General features: G+C 44.6%; 1 protein-coding gene across 1 annotated transcript; it reads left to right on the plus strand.

Moving 5' to 3' along the window:
• The first annotated feature begins 100 nt into the window (after positions 1 to 100).
• On the plus strand, positions 101 to 23,816 carry LOC311127845 (uncharacterized protein). The gene is made up of 27 exons (XM_084159732.1): positions 101 to 218; positions 712 to 945; positions 1,987 to 2,719; positions 3,340 to 3,443; positions 3,571 to 3,636; positions 3,813 to 3,962; positions 4,100 to 4,233; positions 4,382 to 4,476; positions 5,392 to 5,446; positions 5,551 to 5,685; positions 5,956 to 6,195; positions 6,319 to 6,364; positions 8,338 to 8,539; positions 8,798 to 8,913; positions 9,000 to 9,414; positions 9,943 to 10,077; positions 11,157 to 11,193; positions 11,328 to 12,805; positions 12,999 to 13,901; positions 17,085 to 18,134; positions 18,276 to 19,274; positions 19,377 to 19,436; positions 19,537 to 19,796; positions 19,974 to 20,236; positions 20,391 to 20,742; positions 20,991 to 21,327; positions 21,516 to 23,816. The coding sequence occupies exons 2-27, from the start codon at positions 734 to 736 to the stop codon at positions 21,648 to 21,650; spliced, it is 8,712 nt and encodes a 2,903-aa protein (XP_084015858.1). The 5' UTR covers positions 101 to 218; positions 712 to 733; the 3' UTR covers positions 21,651 to 23,816.
• Positions 23,817 to 25,728: the final 1,912 nt, after the last annotated feature.

Below are 25,728 nucleotides of genomic sequence, written 5' to 3' on the forward strand. Positions count from 1 at the left end.
TTTCATCATGTAAAAATACATGAACACGAGCTCCTGTTCTAACACAACTTTTGGCCTTTCTATCGCTCAAACTACTATTCCCACAATCCCTTTCAGGAATGACATTTGACGTAATCGAAAACATCATGGTGGTCTAGTGTGTGTGCATGGTGCTAAACTTGGATTAAAACGTCGACAGCATAGAATATATGTCGGAAAAATGATCATTTAATCATGAGGTTTGTATTTTTATTAATCACGATACGTATTTGGAGAAGAGGAAGTTAGTATTACATTGCTACATTACTTTCCTAGGCGTCGAAAGAAAACAGGACTGCTAGCTAGCAGGTTTACAACTTTTAGCACGCTAATAATGCTCAATCGCCGTTACTACTATATAAGACATGCTAGCTAACAAGATAAAGTAATTACAATATCAGTTCACTGTATCTCACTTCACGTTTTCTGGTGTATGTATTTCCCTAGCTAACTTACACGTGCTAGCCAGCTGTGGTATGTGACTGACACGTAGCTGACGTTAGCTAGCTAACTGAGTTATGTCTGAGATAAGTGAGCCAGTGAGTGACATTTGGCAGCTGAGCGTTTAGTAGCTAACTAGCTTAGACACAAGCCATTAATGATCATTTGCCATATAGGTAATAGAAGTTCGCTTGCTAGCAACCCTGAGCTCTGATGTGTTTCTTATGGCTAATGTCATCATCTGTGTCACAGCTTCTCTCTGTAGTAGGACAAAATGCTTCGCAGATCCAGGATCAGTGTTCGGCCCAACGTCAGGCCAGCAGGCAGAGGCCCAGCTCCAGCCTCCTCCCAGAACACTCCTCCACCTTCCCAGGAGGCTCCAGCTGCAGGCTCCGAGGACCCTCCCCAGGCAGGGGGCCAGTGCGTGAAGGACACCACCACAACTGCAGCGCCAGAAGCCTCCACAGAGTCCACCACACCCAGAGAGTGAGTGACAATCAATCAATAATTGAATCAAATGTATTATAGTCCCTTTTACAGCTAAATGTGTCAATGCCAAGGTGCGGCTGTCAGAGATGGTTCTGAAGGTTTATAATCTCTCATAGGTTTTCAATTTTTGTTGTAGAATTGAGAACTACTCAAGATAACATGGGTCTTACACATGGTTTAAACTAGTCTGATTAATTAGGTTGTAATACACAATTAATTTGTATATGCAACCTGATGCTAATGCCTGCAAAATTGTGTAAATGTTAATAAAATTACATATAAACTTACCATACCGGTTGTCTGTGCGGTTTGTCCTTCATTTGCTCAAAATTTGAGACAAAATATCCACAGGAAAGTATTGTTTAACTGACGTTTTAGAGAGCCAGTAGGTATATGGTTTGGCACCGAGGTAAAGTTTGTTTTATATTGGATCTTCTTTTTTATTTCGTCAATAGCTGTTGAACCAAGCATGCCATGACAATGAAAATGTTGTATTCTGAATCAGGAGAGGATGGAGAACAATCCACACGTTAAATGTATTTTTTTTCTTTTAAAATGTGGAAATCTGAAGAAAAAATTAATAGATATATGTGTGTGTGTATGTATATATATATATATATATATATATATATATATATATATATATAAAATAAAAATTCACAAAAAAAATGTCTGGATTGTTTTTCATCCTCCCCTGATTCAGAATATATAATTTATTGTCACAGTAAACAATAGTTTCCTGTGGAGATTTGTCTCAAATTTCAAGCAGCTGAAAGTCAAACCGCACAGACCACCTGTAGAGTAAGTTTAAATTGAATTTTATTATACATTCTGGCTCATAAGGAACATTTACACGATTTTGCAGGCATTAGCTTCAGGCTGTATATACCAATTAATTGTGAATTACAGCCTGATTAATCAGACTAGGTTTAAACCTGTTTTTGCCCCAACAACCATCCTCTGACTGTGTGGTTCAGTGTTGCTCACGTATTGCTTGATTGTCTGCATTGTCTCTGACCCTTTTGTCTTTTGATATAGGGATGGAAAAGACCCAAATGGCGAAGCTTCCAGCGGCACCCCCTCTGCCGGTCTTCAAAGGAGGAAGCGGTTCTCTGTCATGCCAAACCTCGCCAAACCCCGGGTGGCAGCCACCCCAGCCCTCACCCGCTCCTCCCCCAGGACCCCCAAGTCCCCTGTGAGAGCAGGCACTGAGACCCCAGCCCTAACCCCTGAGGCTCCAGAGGCCCCCAGCCAGCCAGATTCTGGACCCCCACAGGGCATGAGATCCCCAAGGCGGAGGCCCTCTGGAGGTAGTAAGCAGGCCAAAGGACAGCCCAAACCCAGCCCCCTGTCCCCAGCTTCCCCAGGCCCTGAGACAACAACAACCTCTCTGGGGAAGGTGGCAGTGGAGGACTCATCCTCGTCACAACAGACCCCACAGGCAGCAGGCAAAGAGGCAACATTCTCACAAGTACCCAAACAAGACAAAGGAGGCATCCAATCAGAGCTCCTGAAAAAAACACCAAGCATTAAAGTTCCATCCACTCCGTCAGAGATGGTCCCATCATCCTCCCTTCCAGACAAAGAGGGTATCTCAGTATCAGAGAGAGCTAAGACTCTACTCGCCAGGTCTGTGTCTGGTGGACTCACCGGGCTGGTACCAGGGAAGTCCAGGCTTAGCAGGTTCCTGAATGACCCAACAGACCTACAGAGGCTGGCTAAGGCCCGGAAGCTCAGAGAGTTGTTGAGACAGGAGATGAACAAGGAGAAGGTGAGATCGGTTTTAGTCTCACTTGTGATCTTTAGTTGAAAGATTAAAGTGATGCTAGAAAGGTTTTGTATAATTTCAGCCAGTAATTTTGAAAGTAGCGCTCACGAGCCAAAATGGGTTCCCGGAAATTGTGCACAATTGTATTCAACGTCATCCATTTCGTCTGATATGTTACGTCCTTATTTTATTTAAAAAAATTAATTCGTATGATACTGTGTGTTACACATTCCAATTCGTACAATGTTACGAATTTGTAGGTGCTTAAGATCCCGTTCAATCTATTTAAGGCTGGATAATGTAATCTTGTGAAGCTAACAACATTATGCATGTTTGATAACACACAAAATCTGCACAGAATGTAGGACTATTATTGCAAATTGATAGGTTAAACGCTTCTCCAGGCACTGTCGAAATTTCTGAAGATACCAAGAACTGCAAATTCATTGCGTATCTCAAACACCCACACTGATTGTGTTTAGATAGCAGAGGTTCTTCAGTTCAACAAGTTGGTGCTGTCACCAAGAGCAGCTGCTAGATGACAGCAGAGCAGTGTTTACTGTCATTGTTTAGATGCTTGTCATACCACTGAATTTTAACAGTGTGATGTTTTGAATGTGCAGAAACGGAGCAAAGCCAAGGTGTGTGTGAAGGAATACACACTAGATCCCTCTAAAATGACCATGCGAGATCTCATCTACTATCTGCCTGATAGCAACCCCATGACGTAAGGTTACACCTTCAGTGGGGGTGTGTGTGGGGGTGTATTAGTTATGTACAGTCAGTGTAAATCTATGTGCTATTTGAAAGGTTTTTCTGAGCCGTACTTTTTCTGTGTTGCGTGTTCCTTCCAGGTCCTATCTGGTAGAGGACCAGAGGGAGAACGAGACTGTCCTCCCGCTCACCCCACCAAGAGAAGAGTAAGACCATATCATGTTCAAGTTTATTTTCCATTTCTAGAAAATACATTAGATGTCTTATATTAGATTACCTATTAGGCAGGCAATAAAGTGTGTGAAAGATCATCTCACAATGGAGCAACCAAGTGGGCTGTGCAATTTAACCCAATTTAAATTATCATCTTTGTCCTACACAGGTCACCTGAAAGACCCCCAACACCGGAAGCCGCAGCTGAGACAGCCAGCCAGAGAGATGAAGATGAAGATGAGGATGAGGCTGACGATGGGGTAATGGTCCCGCGGGTGAAGGTGGCAGAAGATGGCTCTCTGATCATCGATGAGGAGAGGTCAGGGACGTCTCTCAGTTTCCTAATTGAAAAGCAATTTTTTGTTTACTTCCTGAATTGACTTCCTGAATTGGACTTCACCCTAATCCTGGTATGTTTGCATGTTACTTAACTTTTTCCCCCTGTGTGTGTCCCAGTTTGACGGTGGAGGTCTTGAGGCAGAAAGGGCCCAACCCAGCTGATGATCGAGACCCCATCTTTGAGCGTGGCTCCACAACCACCTACTCCAGCTTCAGAAAGGGGACACATGTCAAGCCCTGGTCCAACAAAGGTGTGTCTGACAACCACTACTTGGGTCCAATAGAACTCTACTCTATCTAATATTTACTTAGTCATCAGTTACACCTTAGTTTACCTGTGTTTCTGCATATTGAAACCAAAAGTCCTACTAAAACAACGTTTTTGTGTTGTTTCGTCAGAGACGGACATGTTCTTCCTGGCCATCAGTATGGTGGGAACAGACTTCTCTATGATTGGACAGCTGTTCCCTCACCGCGGTCGCACCGAGATCAAGGTATCACTGATAGTCTCTAAATTACCTGTGTAAGCTATTATAGTCTTATTACTAATTTAGCCCCATAAGTAAGTCCCTATGTTTTGGTTGTTCATGTCGCATAACCTGGATTTTAAAGGCCTAGGTTAGTAAAAATAAATAAAGATTTGTATATATATTTCTATACTGAGGTTGGAATAATACTGTGATGTTTGAAAAGACTGCCTGAAAGTTAATCTTGTTTTGGTGGTGCCTGAAAGTTAATCTTGTTTTGGTGGGAGGATGTTTTGGCCTTCCATGGTAATATCACCATGCGGTAAATTAGTTAATAGACCACCAATAAGAAAGAGAGTTCCAAACATCTGTCAATAACAGCACATTTTCAGTTTCCCACTCAGACCACTCCCAGACAGTCCTAGCAGAATTCTGGCTTGAGAAATTGCCCTTTTGACCATTTTTAATTTAAAACAATCACATAAGGTACTTAACACAGACACAACGTGTACACATGCTGCTCCAGAGCCAATACTGTTCTTCCTTCAGACAAGTGTGTATCAAAACTTTGTTCATTTGCACAATGTCTCTCGTTCACATTGTTTGTAAATGTCCAAACTCACCAAAATTATTTGTTTATTTTTATTTTCGCTTGGTAGCATATTTAGCTAGCAGCCACCATGGAAATTTGCTATTACTTGTACTCATTTTGTTAGCATTCTGGTAATGGATGCCCAATGGGCTTTTCTTTTGTGTTTTTTTTGGCACCCCCTTGTGTACTAAGTCGGTAATACCGTAAAACCCAGGATGAGAAGCACGATATGAACATCTGGGTACCGTCCAACCTTAAATACTGTAGATCGGGGCTGTAGCACTGTACAACTGTACTAGGTTGTGTTACTGCAGGTTTGTAATTTTGTCTCCTGTTTTTTAATCTTTCAGAACAAGTTCAAGAAAGAGGAGAGAGCAAACAGCTGGAGGATAGACAAGGCCTTCAGTAAGTTTGAAAAACAAATTTATTTTTTAGCAACTTACTATACTCAGTCATTATAGACGTGATTCAGGAATCCAATTCATCCTGGTCTTTTCTCTGTTCTATAGAGGAGAAACGCAGGCTGGATCTGGAGTTCTTCACTAGCCTCCTGGAGAAGATCTTGGCTGCAGAGGCAAAGAGGAACAAGAAGAACAAGTCCCCCACAGAGAAGATAGTGATCAAGAAAAATATCAAACAGAAAGGTTACTAAGATACATTTCCTTGTCTACTACCTATTGGTCATGTAGGGAGTTCCACCACAAAGTCAATGCCTGAATTTCTCAGAGTGGATTTTAACTGACAGCTATGTGTTGCATCTCATATGGCATCTGTCACCCATGTCATCAGGTAAAAGTGATGTGATTTCTTGAGTATTATTCATATTTTAAAGGTGGTAATGTCTTCAGCCTCACTCACTAGCCATCCTTGCTCTCTGCATGAGTCTCAATATCTCTGCTCTCACTGTCCATCAGAAAAGAAAGCAGCGAAGCAGCTGAGTGACGTGGAGGAGGAGGGGTCAGACGCGGAGATGGAAACAGAGGAGGTGGAGGAGGGAGAGAAGGAGAACGAGAACGTCTCTAACGAAGGGACCACACTTGCCTCCGCTGCCACCCCTAAGAGAAAACGCAAAAGGAGGGATAGAGGAGAGTCCTCCCCTGAAAAAGCAAAGGATGGAAAGAAAAAGAAGGGAAACATAATAACAAGTGATCAAGGTGCTGTAGAACTTCCATGACTTCAGTGGTGCTTTTCACAGTAGCCATATAACAAAATGAAAATATACCAACTCTAGTAACTGATGATCTATCTTACAGACGTTGTTTCCTCTGCTTCCTCAGAAGAGGCTGGTGTTCCTGAAGACACTGAGGCAGGGCCTCCTGAGAGGTAAGTTTGTAAATGTCAACTACTTTATTCTGTACAGTAGGAGAAAAAGTGTTAAGTGCTGAGATTTTTTAGACTTCATATTCATCACGCTATATATACAACATACACTATATATACAAAAGTATGTGGACACCCTTTCACATTTGTGGATTCGGCTATTTCAGCCATACCCGTTGCTGACAGGTGTATAAAATCGAGCACACAGCCATGCAATCTCCATAGACAAACATTGGCAGTAGAATGGCATTACCGAAGAAATCAGCGACTTTCAACGTGGCACCGTCATAGGATGCCACCTTAGGATGCCACCTTTCCAACAAGTCAATTCGTAAAATTTCTGCCCTGCTAGAGCTGCCCGGGTCAACTGTAAAAGTGCTGTTATTGTGAAGTGGAAATGTTTAGGAGCAACAATGGCTCAGCCGCTAAGTGGTAGGCCACACAAGTTCACAGAACAGGACCGCTGAAGTGCGTAGCATGTAAAAATCGTCTGTCCTTGGTTGCAACATTCTACCGAGTTCCAAACTGCCTCTGGAAGCAACGCCAGCACAATAACTGTTCGTCGGGAGCTTCATGAAATGGGTTTCCATGGCCGAGCAGCCTCACACAAGCCTAAAATCACCATGCGCAATGCCAAGCGTCAGCTGGAGTAGTGTAAATCTCGCTGCTATTGGACTCTGGAGCAGTGAAAACACGTTCTCTGGAGTGATGAATCACGCTTCACCATCTGGCAGTCCGACGGACTAATCTGGGTTTGGCGGATGCCATGAGAACGCTACCTGCCCCAATGCATAGAGCCAACTATAAAGTTTGGTGGAGGAGGAATAATGGTCTGGGGCTGTTTTTCATGATTCGGGCTAGGCCCCTTAGTTCCAGTGAAGGGAAATCTTAACGCTACAGCATACAATGACAATCTAGATGATTCTGTGCTTCCAACTTTGTGGCAACCGTTTGGGGGAAGGCCCTTTCCTGTTTCAGTGTGACAATGCCCCCGTGCACAAAGCGAGGTCCATACAGAAATGGTTTGTGGAGATTGGTGTGGAAGAACTTGACTGGCCTGCACAGAGCCCTGACCTCAACCCCATCGAACACCTTTGGGATGAATTGGAACGCCGACTGCGAGTCAGGCCTAATCGCCCAACATCAGTGCCCGACCTCACTAATGCTCTTGTGGATGAATGGAAGCAAGTCCCCGCAGCAATGTTCCAACATCTAGTGGAAAGCCTTCCCAGAAGAGTGGAGGCTGTTATAGCAGCAAAGGGGGGACCAACTCCATATTAATGCCTATGATTTTGGAATGAGATGTTCGACGAGCAGGTGTCCATATACTTTTGGTCATGTAGTGTATATGAAAATAGCGTGTTTCTATGTTTTGTGGGGAAAAAGATAGAGGAAGATAAGTCTTTCTAATGACATCCTCAACCAATTAGTAGGCAATGCCTACTCATAATGGGTTAAAATCTCATGATGCACACCGATGATCTTCCTCTATCTTTTTTTCCACAAAACATAGAAATGCTCAATTTTCACAAATGTTGATGTTGGGGTGGTGCTGGAGATGTTGATTATGAAGTTGAACATTTTAGAAATGTCCCTTTAAAGGTGCAATATGCAGAAATCACTCTGCCATTCCCATTTTGCTAAAAGTCTAATAGTTTGCCTAATTTCAGTTTTCGTAGAGAATCATTGTGCCATCTAAACCCCTGTGAAATATATTTTCAATAACCAAAAATATTGTATTTTCAGCTGTTTGAAGCTGGGGTACAAAACCGAAAGTAAAAGATGCAAAAACGAAACTTAAGCACGGGAAGCATAGAAATAGTGTACATAGAACAGATCTACCGCTTCTTAGACTTGCTTTCAATGAGGATGACAGATCTATAACTCACATTTCTATGTGAATTTGGTCAGGTTGCCCAAAAAGTTACATATTGTAGGGTTAATAATTATTCTGTATTATGTATTTTTTTTATTAGTTCAATGCAGGCAGAAGGGCCAGTGGAAGGAGCCAAGGGACCTGTGGTGATCAAACCAGCCCAGTTGTCCCGTGGCCGATCCCAGAGACCTCTTCCTAACCTGGGTAAGAAGTGGGGCCAGAGGGGCCCCAAGCCTAACGTTAAAGATGGGGCCACACCTGCAGAGGAGAAGAACACAGAGGAAGGGCTGTCTAAAGAACAGGTAGGTCTTTGTCCTGTGAGGAAAACCCCATTTAAGAGCGCAAATAGAGCTTATATTCACTCCAACATCATCATGGACAAAAAAAACTTTCTGGTCATATTATGTACACCAATCACAGAGAATTGTGACTTTATTTTTCTTATTAATCTTAAATGTTTGTAACATTCTGTAAACTCTTAAGATTGTTGTCTGAACCTCAATAGCTGAAAAGTAGTTGAGTGCCTGTGTGGTCCAACCTCTACCATAACTTACTTTCAGGTTGATAAAGATGCGTCGCCTTTAGTCAGTCAAAAGGAGGAGAAGAAAGCTGGCAAACTCTCTTCATCTGAGGGAGAGGAGGAAGAAGCCAACGATAAACCCATCAAACCCACCAGGTACACACACGCATACTGACCCTAAAGAACTGAAGAGTGTCACAGCCACAGATGGCAGTAAAACTAGCTGTGTTTATGTATTTCAGGTATGGCAGAATACCCCAAAAGAGACAGCTGCTGAAATACCCTGCAAAGGAGGATGGGGACTCGCCCTCAGACTCTGCCCCCACTCCTGCCTCAGACAGATGCCCCTCCACTTCTTCCTCCACCAAGCCCAAATCCAAACCAGCAACCAGGAGGGCCAAAATCAAACCTGGCCCCGCCCTGCCAGGTAGGAAGGGCCAATCAGCGGCTAGGAAATCCAAGCTGGTCACCCTCAGGGCGTCCCAGTCTGAAGATGAAGATGAGGAAGAAGGAGCATGGAGAGAGGAGGCGCAGGCCGAGGAGGACACCCACAATCCCACAATCCCAGAGGAGGAGAACCAGGCACCTGCGTTCATTCCCATGAGCCTTCGCTCGCCACAACCAGTCGCCACAGAGGTTGAGGAGACCATGGAGGAGGTGAGAGGGGTGAAACACATACCATTTCCACACTACTGAGCTTATCTGTACTGCACTGGCCTGGTTATGCATCCCCTATAATTGCTCCACCATAATTGCTGGAACCGTACTAGAAGGGTCAATGTGTAATGAAATTATCTGAGCCAGTATGGAATGGGTTGGCTCAATGCTTTGAAAAAGGTTAGTCTACAGTCCTAGGGATCTAGATCATACATAATGGATCTATTTGTATTTATTTTTAGGTGATTTTATTGTTTTATGCAGTTACAATTGCATCCCATTGGTTTACCCATTTAATTAACTCTCCGACCTGCTATTCACATTTTTAAATGTTGCATTTTAGTCATTTAGCAGACGCTCTTATCCAGAGCGACTTCACAAAGCTGCTTTAGTTATCCTACACTTTGTAAACCCAGCACACCCTACCCTGTGTATGTCTTTTTATTAATTTATTTTCTGTTTTATCATGCATGGTTCTTCCATCCTGTAAACTTCCTTCCATCCTTTCATCCTCTCCTCCACTCACAGCTCGATATCTCCGTCAACGTGCCTGATGTCCTGGGTATTTCCCATGACGCATTCTGCCCTGACTCGTCATGCGAGCGGGCACAGGGTGGTGAAATGGGCACAGTGCCCTGTGAACATCAGTTGGACCTGTTAGTAGTAAGTCATCATGTGTCCTGTTTGTCCTGTCTGTCTCGTGTGGCCAAAATGTATTTCCCTAAACATCACAACCATCCCTCCTTCAGCCATGTTTTTAACCTACGTTTTATCATCAATAGCTAGGTTTCCATCCAATTGGTGACAGATTTTCATGTGAAAATTCTAAAATCTGCATAAAAAATATGGGGATTTTCCTACCAGAGTTGTTTCAATCAAACAGACTTCTTGCGGATAAAAGGCTGTGCGTGATGACGTAGTGCACATAAATCACTTTTACGGTTAAATTCCCAAGTGCCGGAAAAAAACAAAGTTAAATGGGTTTACATCGCTTTTTCAACTCTACTGATGGTTCGGTCACACAAAAAAAAGTGTTATTTACCAAATGTGCCCACTAGTCTTGTCACCTGCCTAGCCAACAGCTCGCAGATACAGTGTGTCGGCTACCAAGATTATGAGATTATTAGGGATAAGAGCGAAATTATTTTTGGGGGTCAAAAATGGCAGCCAAGCTTCGATCATCATGTCACCAGAATAAGACCCTCGATATTTATTGGAAAGGAGCATCAAACTTATCACTGTGCACTTTCACCACCCTGTGAAGTTCATCATAATTTATTTAATCTGTAGCCTAATAAACTGCATGCTTGGTAGTGGGAGGACCACACATCATCGCGTGACTCCAAGTTTACTACGGTATGATGGTTATTATATCATTATTTGCGCATTAAGGCGTTTCCACCGCCATTTCTCACATAATACATTTTACAGACCCAAAAAGATCCCACCATGTCGAACGAACAAATTGTCAACATTTCTAAAATTGTACCAGCATTTACTGTTTCTGTTAGTCCGTTCGGGACTTTTTTCATGTGACAGGTAATTCATCCGCATTAAATGGTCGGATACAAACCTGGTTATAGTATCACATTTGAGATACAGTATATAGCACTTTTCTCAAGTTCTCAGTGTTAAATCGAGATCACTGGGTCAAGCATCCAATGGGGTCAAACACAGCTGCTATGTTGCTCCAGATTGTGTCTATGTTATGACGACTAATGTTTTTGTTTTCTTCGTTCTAGGACGTGATAGACTTCCTGTCTCCAGATAACATGGAAGGTAGGTTGGTCATTTCAAGAGCTGATATCTATTGTATCCTCTTAAGTAAAAAAATTAATTAAATAAACGTTCTCCCTCACAACACTAACTATATAATGTTAAAAAAGTGTTTTCCTCTCCTCTGTGTGTTCCAGTATCTGAGGAGAGCTACAACGAGGCAGCTAGAACCTTACTGGCCATCGGCAACCTCACCCACCTGTCTCAGGCTGCTGAGGCCTTCACTGCAGGAGCAGATGATTTCATCACTGAAGAATGTTCCAATGAGAACCAACTGTACCAGATGACACCACAGCCCACTGACCAATCACAAACTAGCACCATTCCTTCTGAATCTCTGACCCCTGACCTTAGGGTCACTGAGGCATCACGAATGGCTGAGGATTCTGTACCTGTCACCACGACAACAGCCTCTATACCAGTCTCCAAAATAACAGCCTCTGTCATAATTACCATGGCAACAGCCTCAGTTCCAGTCACCACGACAACAGCCTCTGCTCCAGTCACCTTGACAACAACGCCCTCTATCCTAGTCACCACATCAACAGCCTCTGTCCCAGTGCCTCAGAGCAGTGATACACCCATTCTAGAAACTCCACCCATAGAGGAGGGGCCTCTCAGACAGAGGGAGGGGACTGATATTGGACACGCCTCTCAGGTGGAATCAGATTCTGAAGTGTCAGAGGGCTCAGAGCAGCAGACAACCTCACAGACGAGGAGGAGACACTTCCCTAAGGTCAAACCCAAACCCAACCTGGGAAGGGCTGCTAGGACCACACAGCCCAAACCCCAACAGACTACCACCACACTGTCAGAACCACCACAGAATACAACCACACTGTCAGAACCACCACCACCACAGCCTATTCTAAATATCACCACAACCTCAGAACCACAGCTTACCATGAATATCACCACAGAACCACCACTGCCAACTGAGAGTATTACCACAGAGTCAGAAACACAGCCCAAACAGAGAACTACCACACACTCAAAATCACAACCTACCACCACACACTCCAAGCCACAGCCCACCACAAATATCATCCCACACTCAGAACCACAGCCCATTCAGAAAACCAGAGTAGCGTATTCAAAACCACAGCCTACATTGAATACCACCACACATTCAGAACCACCCCAGCCCACACAAAATTCCACCACAAACACACTCTCAAAACCACAATCCACACAGATTACCACCATACTCTCACAACCACAGCCCACCCCAAGCCTTGAGCAGCCAGGTCCAGGTACACTCAGACCCAGAGCCCCAGTCCCAGAGTCGCCTCTGATGTCATCAGAAGAGGTGAAAGCTCACGATGGCCCTACGGAAAGTACTTCCTCTTCCCTCAGTGCTGAAGGGTCCCCGTCAGGGACATCAGACTTGGACCAGCCCAAACAGACAGGTCCCCCAACCCGCAGGGCCCGTTTACCTAAACCCAAACCCAACTTGGGTCACACTGCCAGAGCCGCTACACGCTCTGCAGTCCAGGTACCAGAAAGCAGGCCCAGCTCTGAAGTCCAAATACCAGAGGAAGCTGAAGAGGTTCCCATGGAAATACAACAGATCCACCAAGTCATCCCCCTTTCTAACATCATCGATACTACCCAGGTAAGGCTATTATAAATATCAGCTATTGGTTTAGCCATAAATGCTATTTACAATTTAATGTGTTCCAACAAAGATGTCTGATTGTGTTCCAGTTGCATTACCACAGTGTGTTTTTAAAGGGTGTGTCTGATCTCTGTGTGTGTGTGTGTGTGTGTGTGTGTGTGTGTGTGTGTGTGTGTGATTGAATTAATAGGATGAAATACAACAGATTCACCAAGTCACCCCTCATCCACCCATAGAGGAGGGGCCTCTCAGACAGAGGGAGGGGAATGATATTGGACACGCCTCTCAAGTGGAATCAGGTTTTGAAGTGTCAGAGGGCTCAGAGCAGCAGACAACCTCACAGACGAGGAGGAGACACTTCCCTAAGGTCAAACCCAAACCCAACCTGGGACGGGCTGCTAGGACCACACAGCCCAAACCCCAACAGACTACCACCACACTGTCAGAACCACCACAGAATACAACCACACTTTCAGAACCGCCACAACCTACTGAGAATATTAACACACTACCCAAACCAACACAAACTACCACCACACTGTCAGAACCACCACAGACTACCACCACACTCTCAGAACCACCACTACAGCCTATGCTGAATATCACCACAACCTCAGAACCACAGCCCACCCCAAGCCTTGAGCAGCCAGGTCCAGGTACACTCAGACCCAGAGCCCCAGTCCCAGAGTCACCTCTGAGGTTATCAGAAGAGGTGAAAGATGACGATGACCGTAAGGAAAATACTTCCTCATACCTCAGTGCTGGAGGGTCCCAGTCAGGGACATCAGACTCGGACCAGCCCAAACAGACAGATCCCCAAACCCGCATGGCCCGTTTACCTAAACCCAAACCCAACTCGGGTCGCATCGCCAGAGCCGCTACACACTCTGCAATCCAGGTACCAGAAAGCAGGCCCAGCCCTGAAGTCCAGACACCAAATGTTGTGGCTTCCAGACCCAAATCTGAGGTCCAGAGTCTAGATACTGGACTCTGCCCTGAAGTCCAAACACCAGAGGAAGCTGATGAGGTTCCCATTGAAATACAACAGATCCACCAAGTCATCCCCCTTTCTGACATCGTCGATACTACCCAGGTAAGGCTATTATAAATATCAGCTATTGGTTTAGCCATAAATGCTATTTATAATTTAATGTGTTCCAACAAAGATGTCAAATCAATCAAAGTTTATTTGTCACATACACGTGTTTTAGCAGATGTTATTGCGGGTGTAGCGAAATGCTTGTGCTTCTAGCTCCGACAGTGCAGTAATATCTAACAAGTAATATCTAATAATTTCACAACATATACCCTATACAATGGGGAAAAAAAGTATTTAGTCAGCCACCAATTGTGCAAGTTCTCCCACTTAAAAAGATGAGAGAGGCCTGTAATTTTCATCATAGGTACACGTCAACTATGACAGACAAATTGAGAAAAAAAAATCCAGAAAATCACATTGTAGGATTTTTTATGAATTTATTTGCAAATTATGGTGGAAAATAAGTATTTGGTCACCTACAAACAAGCAAGATTTCTGGCTCTCACAGACCTGTAACTTCTTCTTTAAGAGGCTCCTCTGTCCTCCACTCGTTACCTGTATTAAAGACACCTGTCCACAACCTCAAACAGTCACACTCCAAACTCCACTATGGCCAAGACCAAAGAGCTGTCAAAGGACACCGGAAACAAAATTGTAGACCTGCACCAGGCTGGGAAGACTGAATCTGCAATAGGTAAGCAGCTTGGTTTGAAGAAATCAACTGTGGGAGCAATTATTAGGAAATGGAAGACATACAAGACCACTGATAATCTCCCTCGATCTGGGGCTCCATGCAAGATCTCACCCCGTGGGGTCAAAATGATCACAAGAACGGTGAGCAAAAATCCCAGAACCACACGGGGGGACCTAGTGAATGACCTGCAGAGAGCTGGGACCAAAGTAACAAAGCCTGCCATCAGTAACACACTACGCCGCCAGGGACTCAAATCCTGCAGTGCGAGACGTGTCCCCCTGCTTAAGCCAGTACATGTCCAGGCCCGTCTGAAGTTTGCTAGAGTGCATTTGGATGATCCAGAAGAGGATTGGGAGAATGTCATATGGTCAGATGAAACCAAAATATAACTTTTTGGTAAAAACTCAACTCGTCGTGTTTGGAGGACAAAGAATGCTGAGTTGCATCCAAAGAACACCATACCTACTGTGAAGCATGGGGGTGGAAACATCATGCTTTGGGGCTGTTTTTCTGCAAAGGGACCAGGACGACTGATCCGTGTAAAGGAAAGAATGAATGGGGCCATGTATCGTGAGATTTTGAGTGAAAACCTCCTTCCATCAGCAAGGGCATTGAAGATGAAACGTGGCTGGGTCTTTCAGCATGACAATGATCCCAAACACACTGCCCGGGCAACGAAGGAGTGGCTTCGTAAGAAGCATTTCAAGGTCCTGGAGTGGCCTAGTCAGTCTCCAGATCTCAACCCCATAGAAAATCTTTGGAGGGAGTTGAAAGTCCGTGTTGCCCAGCGACAGCCCCAAAACATCACTGCTCTAGAGGAGATCTGCATGGAGGAATGGGCCAAAATACCAGCAACAGTGTGTGAAAACCTTGTGAAGACTTACAGAAAACGTTTGACCTGTGTCATTGCCAACAAAGGGTATATAACAAAGTATTGAGAAACTTTTGTTATTGACCAAATACTTATTTTCCACCATAATTTGCAAATAAATTCATTAAAAATCCTACAATGTGATTTTCTGGATTTTTTTCTCTCATTTTGTCTGTCATAGTTGACGTGTACCTATGATGAAAATTACAGGCCTCTCTCATCTTTTTAAGTGGGAGAACTTGCACAATTGGTGGCTGACTAAATACTTTTTTCCCCCACTGTATACACAAATGTAGTAAGGAATGGGATTTAAGAATATATACATATATGGACAAGCAATGACAGAGCGGCATGGACTAATATACAGTAGAATATTAAAGAATAGAATGCAGTATATACATATGAGATGAGTAGTGCAAGATATGTAAACATTTTTAAAGTTACTAGTGTTCCATTTCTTAAAGTGGCCAGTGATTTCAATAGGCAGCAGCAGCCTCGAATGTGCTAGTGATGGCTATTTAACAGTCTGATGGCCTTGAGATAGAAGCTGTTTTTCATTCTCTCGGTCCCAGCTTTGATGCACCTGTACTGACCTCGCCTTCTGGATAATAGCGGGGTGAACAGGCAGTGGCTCGGGTGGTTGATGTCCTTGATGATATTTTTGGCCTTCCTGTGACATCGGGTGTTGTAGGTGTCTTGGAGGGCGGGTAGTTTGCCCCCGGTAATGCGTTCGGCAGACCGCACCACCCTCTGGAGAGCTCTGCGGTTGCGTGCGGTGCTGTTGCCATACCAGGCGGTGATACAGCCCGACAGGATGCTCTCAATTGTGCATCTGTAAAAGTTTGTGAGGGTTTTAGGTGCCAAGCCAAATTTCTTCAGCCTCCTGAGGTTGAAGAGGCTCTGTTGCGCCTTCTTCACCACACTGTCTGCATGGGTGGACCATTTCAGTTTGTCAGTGATGTGTACGCCAAGGAACTTGAAGCTTTCCACCTTCTCCACTGCGGTCCCGTTGATGTGGATAGGGGGGTGCACCCTCTGCTGTTTCCTGAAGTCCACGATCATCTCCTTTGTTTTGTTGACGTTGAGTGAGAGGTTATTTTCCTGGCACCACACTCCCAAGAGGTTATTTTCCTGGCACCACACTCCCAGAGCCCTCACCTCCTCCCTGTAGGCGGTCTCGTCATTGTTGGTAATCAAGCCTACTACTGTTGTGTCGTCTGCAAACTTGATGTTTGAGTTGGAGGTGTGCTTGGCCACGCAGTCATGGGTGAACAGGGAGTACAGGAGGGGGCTGAGCATGCACCCTTGTGGGGCCCCAGTGTTGAGGATCAGAGAAGTGGAGATGTTGTTTCCTACCTTCACCACCTGGGGGCGGCCCGTCAGGAAGTCCAGGACCCAGTTACACAGGGCGGGGTTCAGACCCAGGGCCTCGAGCTTAATGATGAGCTTGGAGGGTACTATGGTGTTGAATGCTGAGCTATAGTCAATGAACAGCATTCTTACATAGGTATTCCTCTTGTCCTGATGGGATAGGGCCGTGTGCAGTGTGATGGCGATTGCATCGTCTGTGGATCTATTGGGGCGGTAAGCAAATTGTGTTACAGTTGCATTACCACAGTGTGTTTATAAAGGGTGTGTCTGTGTTTGTGTTTGTGTGTGATTGTATTCATAGGAGGAAATACAACAGATTCACCAAGTCATCCCTCATCCACCCATAGAGGGGCGCCTCAGACAGAGGGAGGGGACTGATATTGGACACGCCTCTCAGGTGGAATCAGATTCTGAAGTGTCAGAGGGCTCAGAGCAGCAGACAACCTCACAGACGAGGAGGAGCCACTTCCCTAAGGTCAAACCCAAACCCAACCTGGGACGGGCTGCTAGGACCACACAGCCCAAACCCCAACAGACTACCACCACACTGTCAGAACCACCACAGAATACAACCACACTCTCAGAACCACCACAACCTACTGAGAATATTACCACACAACCCAAACCAACACAAACGACCACCACACTGTCAGAACCACCACAGACTACCACCACACTCTCAGAACCACCACTACAGCCTATGCTGAATATCACCACAACCTCAGAACCACAGCCTACCATGAATATCACCACAGAACCACCACTGCCTACTGAGAGTATTACCACAGAGTCAGAAACGCAGCCCAAACGGAGAACCAGAGTAGCGCATTCAAAACCACAGCCTACATTGAATACCACCACACAGTCAGAACCACCCCAGCCCACACTAAATTCCACCACAAACACACTCTCAAAACCACAATCCACACAGATTACCACCATACTCTCACAACCACAGCCCACCCCAAGCCTTGAGCAGCCAGGTCCAGGTACACTCAGACCCAGAGCCCCAGTCCCAGAGTCACCTCTGAGGTTATCAGAAGAGGTGAAAGGTGACGATCACCGTAAGGAAAATACTTCCTCATACCTCAGTGCTGGAGGGTCCCAGTCAGGGACATCAGACTCAGACCAGCCCAAACAGACAGATCCCCCAACCCGCATGGCCCGTTTACCTAAACCCAAACCCAACTTGGGTCGCACCGCCAGAGCCGCTACACGCTCTGCAGTCCAGGTACCAGAAAGCAGGCCCAGCCCTGAAGTCCAAACACCAGAGGAAGCTGATGAGGTTCCCATGGAAATACAACAGATCCACCAAGTCATCCCCCTTTCTGACATCATCGATACTACCCAGGTAAGGCTATTATAAATATCAGCTATTGGCCATAAATGCTATTTATAATTTAATGTGTTCCAACAGATATGTCTGATTGCGTTACAGTTGCATTACCACAGTGTGTTTTTAAAGGGTGTGTGTGTGTGATTGTATTCATAGGATGAAATACAACAGATTCACCAAGTCACCCCTCATCCACCCATAGAGGGGCCTCTCAGACAGAGGGAGGGGACTGATATTGGACACGCCTCTCAGGTGGAATCAGGTTCTGAAGTGTCAGAGGGCTCAGAGCAGCAGACAACCTCACAGACGAGGAGGAGACACTTCCCTAAGGTCAAACCCAAACCCAACCTGGGAAGGGCTGCTAGGACCACACAGCCCAAACCGACACAGACTAACACCACACTGTCAGAACCACCACCACCACAGCCTATTCTAAATATCACCACAACCTCAGAACCACAGCTTACCATGAATATCACCACAGAACCACCACTGCCAACTGAGAGTATTACCACAGAGTCAGAAACACAGCCCAAACAGAGAACTACCGCACACTCAAAATCACAACCTACCACCACACACTCCAAGCCCACCACAAATATCATCCCACACTCAGAACCACAGCCCATTCAGAAAACCAGAGTAGCGTATTCAAAACCACAGTCTACATTGAATATCACCACACATTCAGAACCACCCCAGCCCACACTAAATTCCATTACAAACACACTCTCAAAACCACAATCCACACAGATTACCACCATACTCTCACAACCACAGCCCACCCCAAGCCTTGAGCAGCCAGGTCCAGGTACACTCAGACCCAGAGCCCCAGTCCCAGAGTCGCCTCTGATGTCATCAGAAGAGGTGAAAGCTCACGATGGCCCTACGAAAAATACTTCCTCTTCCCTCAGTGCTGGAGGGTCCCAGTCAGGGACACCCGACTCAGACCAGCCCAAACAGACAGGTCCCCCAACCCGCAGGGCCCGTTTACCTAAACCCAAACCCAACTTGGGTCGCACCGCCAGAGCCTCTACACGCTATGCAGTCCAGGTACCAGAAAGCAGGCCAAGCCCTGAAGTCCAGACACCAAATGTTGTGGCTTCCAGACCCAAATCTGAGGTCCAGAGACTAGATACTGATGAGGTTCCCATGGTAAGGCAATTATAAATGTCAGCTATTGGTTTAGCCGGTTGCATTACCACAGTGTGCTTTTAAAGTGTGTCTGATCTGTGTGTGTGGTGTTTGTATTCATAGGAGGAAATACAACAGATTCACCAAGTCATCCCTCTTACTGACATCATTGATACTACCCAGGTAATTCATTGTATTCCTACCACAGATGTCTGGTTGCGTGAAGAAATGTGCTCCTAAGATATGCGTCTCATCTGTGTGCGTCTGATGTTTATATTCCCAGGGGGATATGGCTCTCTTTACGGAGGGAAGCTTTTTCTCGCAACAAAGTGATGCTGTCATCACTCAACACTCAGAAAGTTCTGTGTCAACTGCTCTGTTGGACCAGGCCCAGTCAGACCCTGATGAGCCCATCTTCATCCTCTCCCTGACTGAAATCCCAGTCCTCCCCACAGGGGAGGAGTATGGCTGTACATCCCAGACCGTCTCCGACCCTTTCTCTTTTCTACCGGTCGCAGACGCATGCGCTCACCTGCAGCAGAGGTTAGTGCCTGTCAGTCAGTCATCACTAACCCTGTCCACTCAGTTTTCCCCGCAAATGCAATTGATCTCCCATATGAATGTACATTTTCTCCTCTCTCCCCCTCTTTCTTTCTCTCGCCGCCTCTCTTTTCTGCTCTGTCTTTTCACCTTGCATATCCTTCTCCTCTCCTTCAACAGTGATATTGTTGCCCCAGGAGGTGGTTTGGAGAAAGGGAATGCTGGTATCCTCTGGAAAGTCCCTGAGCCTATGTCTGTGGATGAGGTCCTCCCTCAACCCTCATACACCAGTATCAAGGAAGTGGAGTCTGGCTCCACAGCAGGCCCAGTAGGTTTGTGTGCCTCGGGCAAACCCTCAGAAGACCCCATGGCTGATGCAGAGACTAGTGAGGACACAGATCCTCCTTCTAAGAAGAGGAAAGTTCCAGAGAGAGCCAGGAGAGGTGGGCACAGAATATACAGTAGTACATCTAATACAATGTGTAAAACACTTGCTCTCCGTTGTCTGTTTGTTCGTTCATTCATTCAATTCCATTCATTCATCCATTTTGTGTAATATTCTCCTAATATAATTCTGTCTCTGCTTGTGTGAACTAGACAAACTGCAGGTGAGACCTAACACTGCAGTAAGGAAACAGCCCAGTTGTTCGGCCCCTGCCAAGGAGGCTGTGTCAGCCATTACCCCAGACCAGACCACCTCTTTGACCACTACCACCCCAGACACTGACCACCCCACTGCCTCCAAACCCCCAGCCCAGCCAGGCCTCTTTGTCACAGGAACCGCATCACGAGAGGTGGTGGCTGGTGAGCCACAGCAGTGGATTGTGGGCTGTTTAGACCTCCCAGAGACAGAGGCCACGCCGACTGGAGGGGAGGACAGTAGTTCAGGGGTGGAGTCTCAGGATGCCCGTCAAATTACACCACTGGCTATGAGTGGCCCCTTGAGCAGGTGATGGTCTAAAATGCGTTTGTCTGAAATTCATTAGTTCTTATACCTGTCACTCTCTATCTCCCTGTTTGTACTATCTATTAGTTATAAACCCCTCAATAAAAGATGAAGTCGTAAGTAGCTAAAAGGACCGGATGTTGTATTATAGTTAATTGACAGGACACATTCGGTTGTCTTCCATTGATTAGATTGATTAGGAGTGTTAATAATTCTTGATTTAAATCTTTGTATATTCCTTCCCCCTATAGGCCTGGTAGGAGACCCAGAGGATTCCTGTCTTTCATGTCCAATAAGACCACCTCCCCTGCAGCTGCCCCCCCCCGAGGTTCCAGAGCAGCCGCTCTGAGGCCCCAGGTCAACACCACCCGCCCAGGGGGGAAACGGGCTGCGCCTGCACCTTCTACCACCACCAGAACCATGCCTGCACCTTCCACAACCCAAAACACCACCACCCCCACTAGAGCCACCAGAACCACCACTAAGCCAGACTTTTCCCCCAGGGTGACTCGGGAAAAACCCTCTGATGTCCAGGCCTTACACTCAGACCCAAAGCCCAGTACCTCCCTGTGTACTACAGCTACTGAGGTAAAAAGATGGACAACATTTGGTGATACAGTATTTTAACTATGAACTTCACAAAAAAACATCAACCTACTGTTGTGGGCATGATCTTGTATAACTTTTTTTACAAAACGATCAGAAACAGAACCCTCATTGTACTACTGTCCTACTCTCTCTCGCTCTCTCTCACTCTCTCTCTTTATCTCCACCAGTCTTCTCAGGTGCCAGCTGCCCAGCCCAGTGTGTCTCCCTGTGTGGACAGCGGTTCAGCAGACGAGGAACCCATCAACGTGTCCCAGTACTTCTTCAGTGACATCTTCACCGAGGTGGAGGAGAATGAGGGATGAGAGAAGGAGAGAAATGAGGAGGAGTAAAGGGAAAGGAGAACAAGAAGGATTATTTTGATTCTTTGTTTGAATCAAACTGGAGAACAAAATGTTAAGTACTTATGAAAAATCTGGGTTCTTCAAACATGTTTTTGTATCTACCACTGAAATTTCATCTCTGCTTGCTTGTGTTTATGCTAATGAGGTGTCATGCTTGCAGTGGACAGATTTGGCCACAAGATGGCAACAGTGAAACCAAACTAGGGAAAATTCCTCTTTTCAAATGTTTTTGGGACCAAACTAGCTAATTTCCTATATTGAAAGATTACATTTTTGGCCCTTTTACCCCAATCATATAATCTAGTCTATTGAGTAATCTATTCATTTTAATAATGTATTTATATTTATTTGGTTTACTTTTTTTCAAACCACACTAAGCTAGACATTCATGATAATTTGCCTCCATCTGCATGAAGGAGAATACTTGAAATCAGTGTCGACTCATTCTATTACAGGGACTTTCACATTCAGATGTGTTCTTATTCGAAACATTGTTTACATAGGTAACCATTGTCTTAACATGAGCATTGTGTATATGTTTATTATAATTTAGATCAGATATATTGGAGGGGGTATATACCCTTAGCATTTACTTTGGTTTTTCACTCCTCGTGCATGAACAAGACCCAGCTTTGTAGCTTGAGGGACAGCACAGCGATGTCTCTTTATTTCATGCTCCCTGAAGATACAGGAAATATATTTTCAAATGGCGCTGTACAGAATCCTCTCATTTAATCCATGTACAGTGACAAACTCACAGAAACAGTGCACAGATCATGAGTCCAATGTCAGTTCTCAATGATTGATTATGTTCTGCAGCCACTGTTGGTTCAAACTAACATACAGTACAAGTCAAAAGTTTGGACACCTACTCATTCAAGGGTTTTTCTTTATTTTTACTATTTTCTACATTGTAGAATAATAGTGAAGACATAAAAACTATGAAATAACACATATGGAATCATGTAGTAACCAAAAAAAGTGTTAAACAAATCAAAATTCTTCAAAGTAGCCACCCTTTGTCTTGATGGCAGCTTTGCACAGTCTTGGCATTCTCTCAACCAGCTTCATGAGGTAGTCACCTGGAATGTATTTTATTTAACAGGTGTGCCTTGTTAATTTGTGGAATTTCTTTCCTTAATGCGTTTGAGCCAATCAGTTGTGTTGTGACAAGGTAGGGTTGGTATACAGAAGATAGCCCTATTTAGTAAAATACCAAGTCCATATTATGGCAAGAACAGCTCAAATAAGCAAAGAGAGAAACAACAGTCCATCATTACTTTAAGACATGAAGGTCAGTCATCCGGAAAATCTCGAAGAACTTTGAAAGTTTAGACCGGTGGAAATTTGTCTTTTGGTCTGGAGTCCAAATTTGAGATTTTTGGTTCCAACCGCCATGTCTTTGAGACGAGGTGTGGGTGAACGGATGATCTCCGCATGTCTATTTCCCACCGTAAAGCATGGAGGAGGTGTTATGGTGTGGGGGTGCTTTGCTGGTGACACTGTCAGTGAGTTATTTAGAATTCAAGGCACACTTAACCAGCATGGCTACCACAGCATTCTGCAGCGAAAGCTGGTTTGGGCTTAGTGGGACTATCATTTGTTTTTCAACAGGACAATGACCCAACACACCTCCAGGCTGTGTAAGGGCTATTTTACCAAGAAGGAGAGTGATGGAGTGCTGCATCAGATGACCTGGCCTCAATCCCCCGACCTCAACCAAATTGAGATGGTTTGGGATGAGTCGGACCGCAGAGTGACGGAAACGCAGCCAACAAGTGCTCAGCATATGTGGGAACTGCTTCAAGACTGTTGGAAAAGCATTCCAGGTGAAGATGGTTGAGAGAATGCCAAGAGTGTGCAAAGCTGTCATCCAAGCATAGGGTGGCTATTTGAAGAATCTCAAATATAAAATATATTTTGATTTGTTGAACACTTTTTTGGTTACTGCATGATTCCATATGTGTTATTTCATAGTTTTGATGTCTTCACTATTATTCTACAATGTAGAAAATAGTAAAAAATAAAAATAAACCTGGAATGAGTAGGTGTGTCCAAATGTTTGACTGGTACTGTAGCTGTTCTGTAGCTCATGTAAAATATGTGAATAAAGTTTTATATGTTAACGTCTACTTTGTTTAATGTGTTGCGAAAACAGATGAGAAAATAACATTTGATAAGTAGGCCTAGGCCCAGTGCTGCCTCTAGCCTTTTAAGGGCCCTAAGCGAGATTTAGTTGCCCCCCCTCGTAGGCAAAACGTTATAGTGCCCCTCTTGGCAGTGGAGATTTTTTTTTTCAGCATTAAAGTTACTTTCCTGCACTTCTACACATTTTGCCATGCGGTGTAGAGAAAGTGTTGCAGTTTTAAAGCACATTTCCTGCAATTCTACACATTTTGCCATGATTTATGCCAAATTCATATGATATCAGTGTGAGAGTGGCTAACAAAGTCAATGGGGAGTCCAGGGCCCCTGAGCACATGCCCTGCGGTCCGGTCGGTAATTTGGTGATGATTACCTAGCAATCCCAAAAAAATAATGCTGACATGGGCTAATTGAGTGACTGACAAAACAACTGGAAAACTGCTAATGTACTACCCATTTTTGAAATTCCACCTTGTGTTTACTACTTTTCTAACTCAGCAGTAAGTTGAGACCCTGACTGAGTTGAAGGTTTTTTGGTCGGAGGCCCCCTAGCGGCCACGGGGCCCTACCCACAGCGCATAGGAAGAGGTCGCGTTGCCTAGGCCTACTTGAAAGTGAAAATGTAGAGCTCTGTTTTGACATTGGTGTTCTGTCAGTTGACCAGCAGGAGGCAGTCTAGCTGCACACTTATGACTGCTTTTTGCAGACCACCTATGCAGCAGAACCTTATGGCCACATAAGAAATTTGTAACAAAGTTATCCAAAAAAACATTGTGCAGTTATTCTGAAGCAGATAGTATGGATATCTTAGTTAGGCTCAACATAAATCAAGAGAGCAGATCTCAAAAGCCTTGAATGTGCAGATGTTTCATTCCTAAACAGCATAGAGAGGCAGGGAGATCTTAGGGGTTACAAGTTGCTAGGTGACCTCACTACATAAATATTCCACCCTCTCACAGGCAATCCTTATGCAGTGCCCCTCTTCTGTTGGTCCATATTGAATAAGGATAGGGTTATTCACTTTTATAGACTATGCTATTGAATTAATCAGGGGGTTTCCAACCGTTTCCATCCTGCCTAGAGAAAAAAATAAAAAACACTGCATCAGAAAAGGCTGGTGGGAGGAGCTATATGAGGACAGGCGCATTGTTATGGCTGGAATGGAATCAATGGAACAGAGTCAAATGTGTTGTTTCCATGTGTTTGGTACCGTACCATTCCATTTATTCCATTCCAGCCATTACAATGAGTCTGTCCTCTTATAGCTCCTCCCACCAGCCTCTTCTACTGTGCATCACTTGCCAATCAATGATTTAAACCAGTATAAACTCATGCAAATTGTGTGCATTACACCCACCCACTGAAGTGACCACACATTGTGGTGACAAACTAATCTGTAATTAAGTGTAATCAGGAGCCAATTAAGTCAAAATATAGGGCATTTTTGAATAATGTATCCCATTGCTGCGGGAAGGTGAGGGTGTTGCAGCACCCCCTGAAAAACTTTTAAAAATAATTCAAAACTTAAAAAAAAGTAGTGCACTGGGCCTTTACTAGTATTAGCAGAACTATATAGACATCTGTAGCGCAGGCAAACATTGGCAAGAAAGGTAGTTGTATAATTAAGAACAGTATCTTGCAGGATTCAATAGTTGGAATTGTAAGAGTTGTTGCACTGATCTTTTCTCCGTGATTGTCATTCTAATTGAATCCAGAAAGAACAAAACCCTGTCCTCAAACATTTACATCAAAGGGTGCAAAGTTATGCAAAGACACAAAACATCCACATCAAATTATATATTTTTCTTGATCAAATAACATGGAAAACAACCACTTTTTGTGCAGTATTAATTTAGCATCCTTATAAACCACTTAATGTAAATGTACATTACCA

Source organism: Coregonus lavaretus, assembly GCF_964263955.1.
Source record: "Coregonus lavaretus genome assembly, chromosome: 4".
NCBI lineage: Eukaryota > Metazoa > Chordata > Actinopteri > Salmoniformes > Salmonidae > Coregonus > Coregonus lavaretus.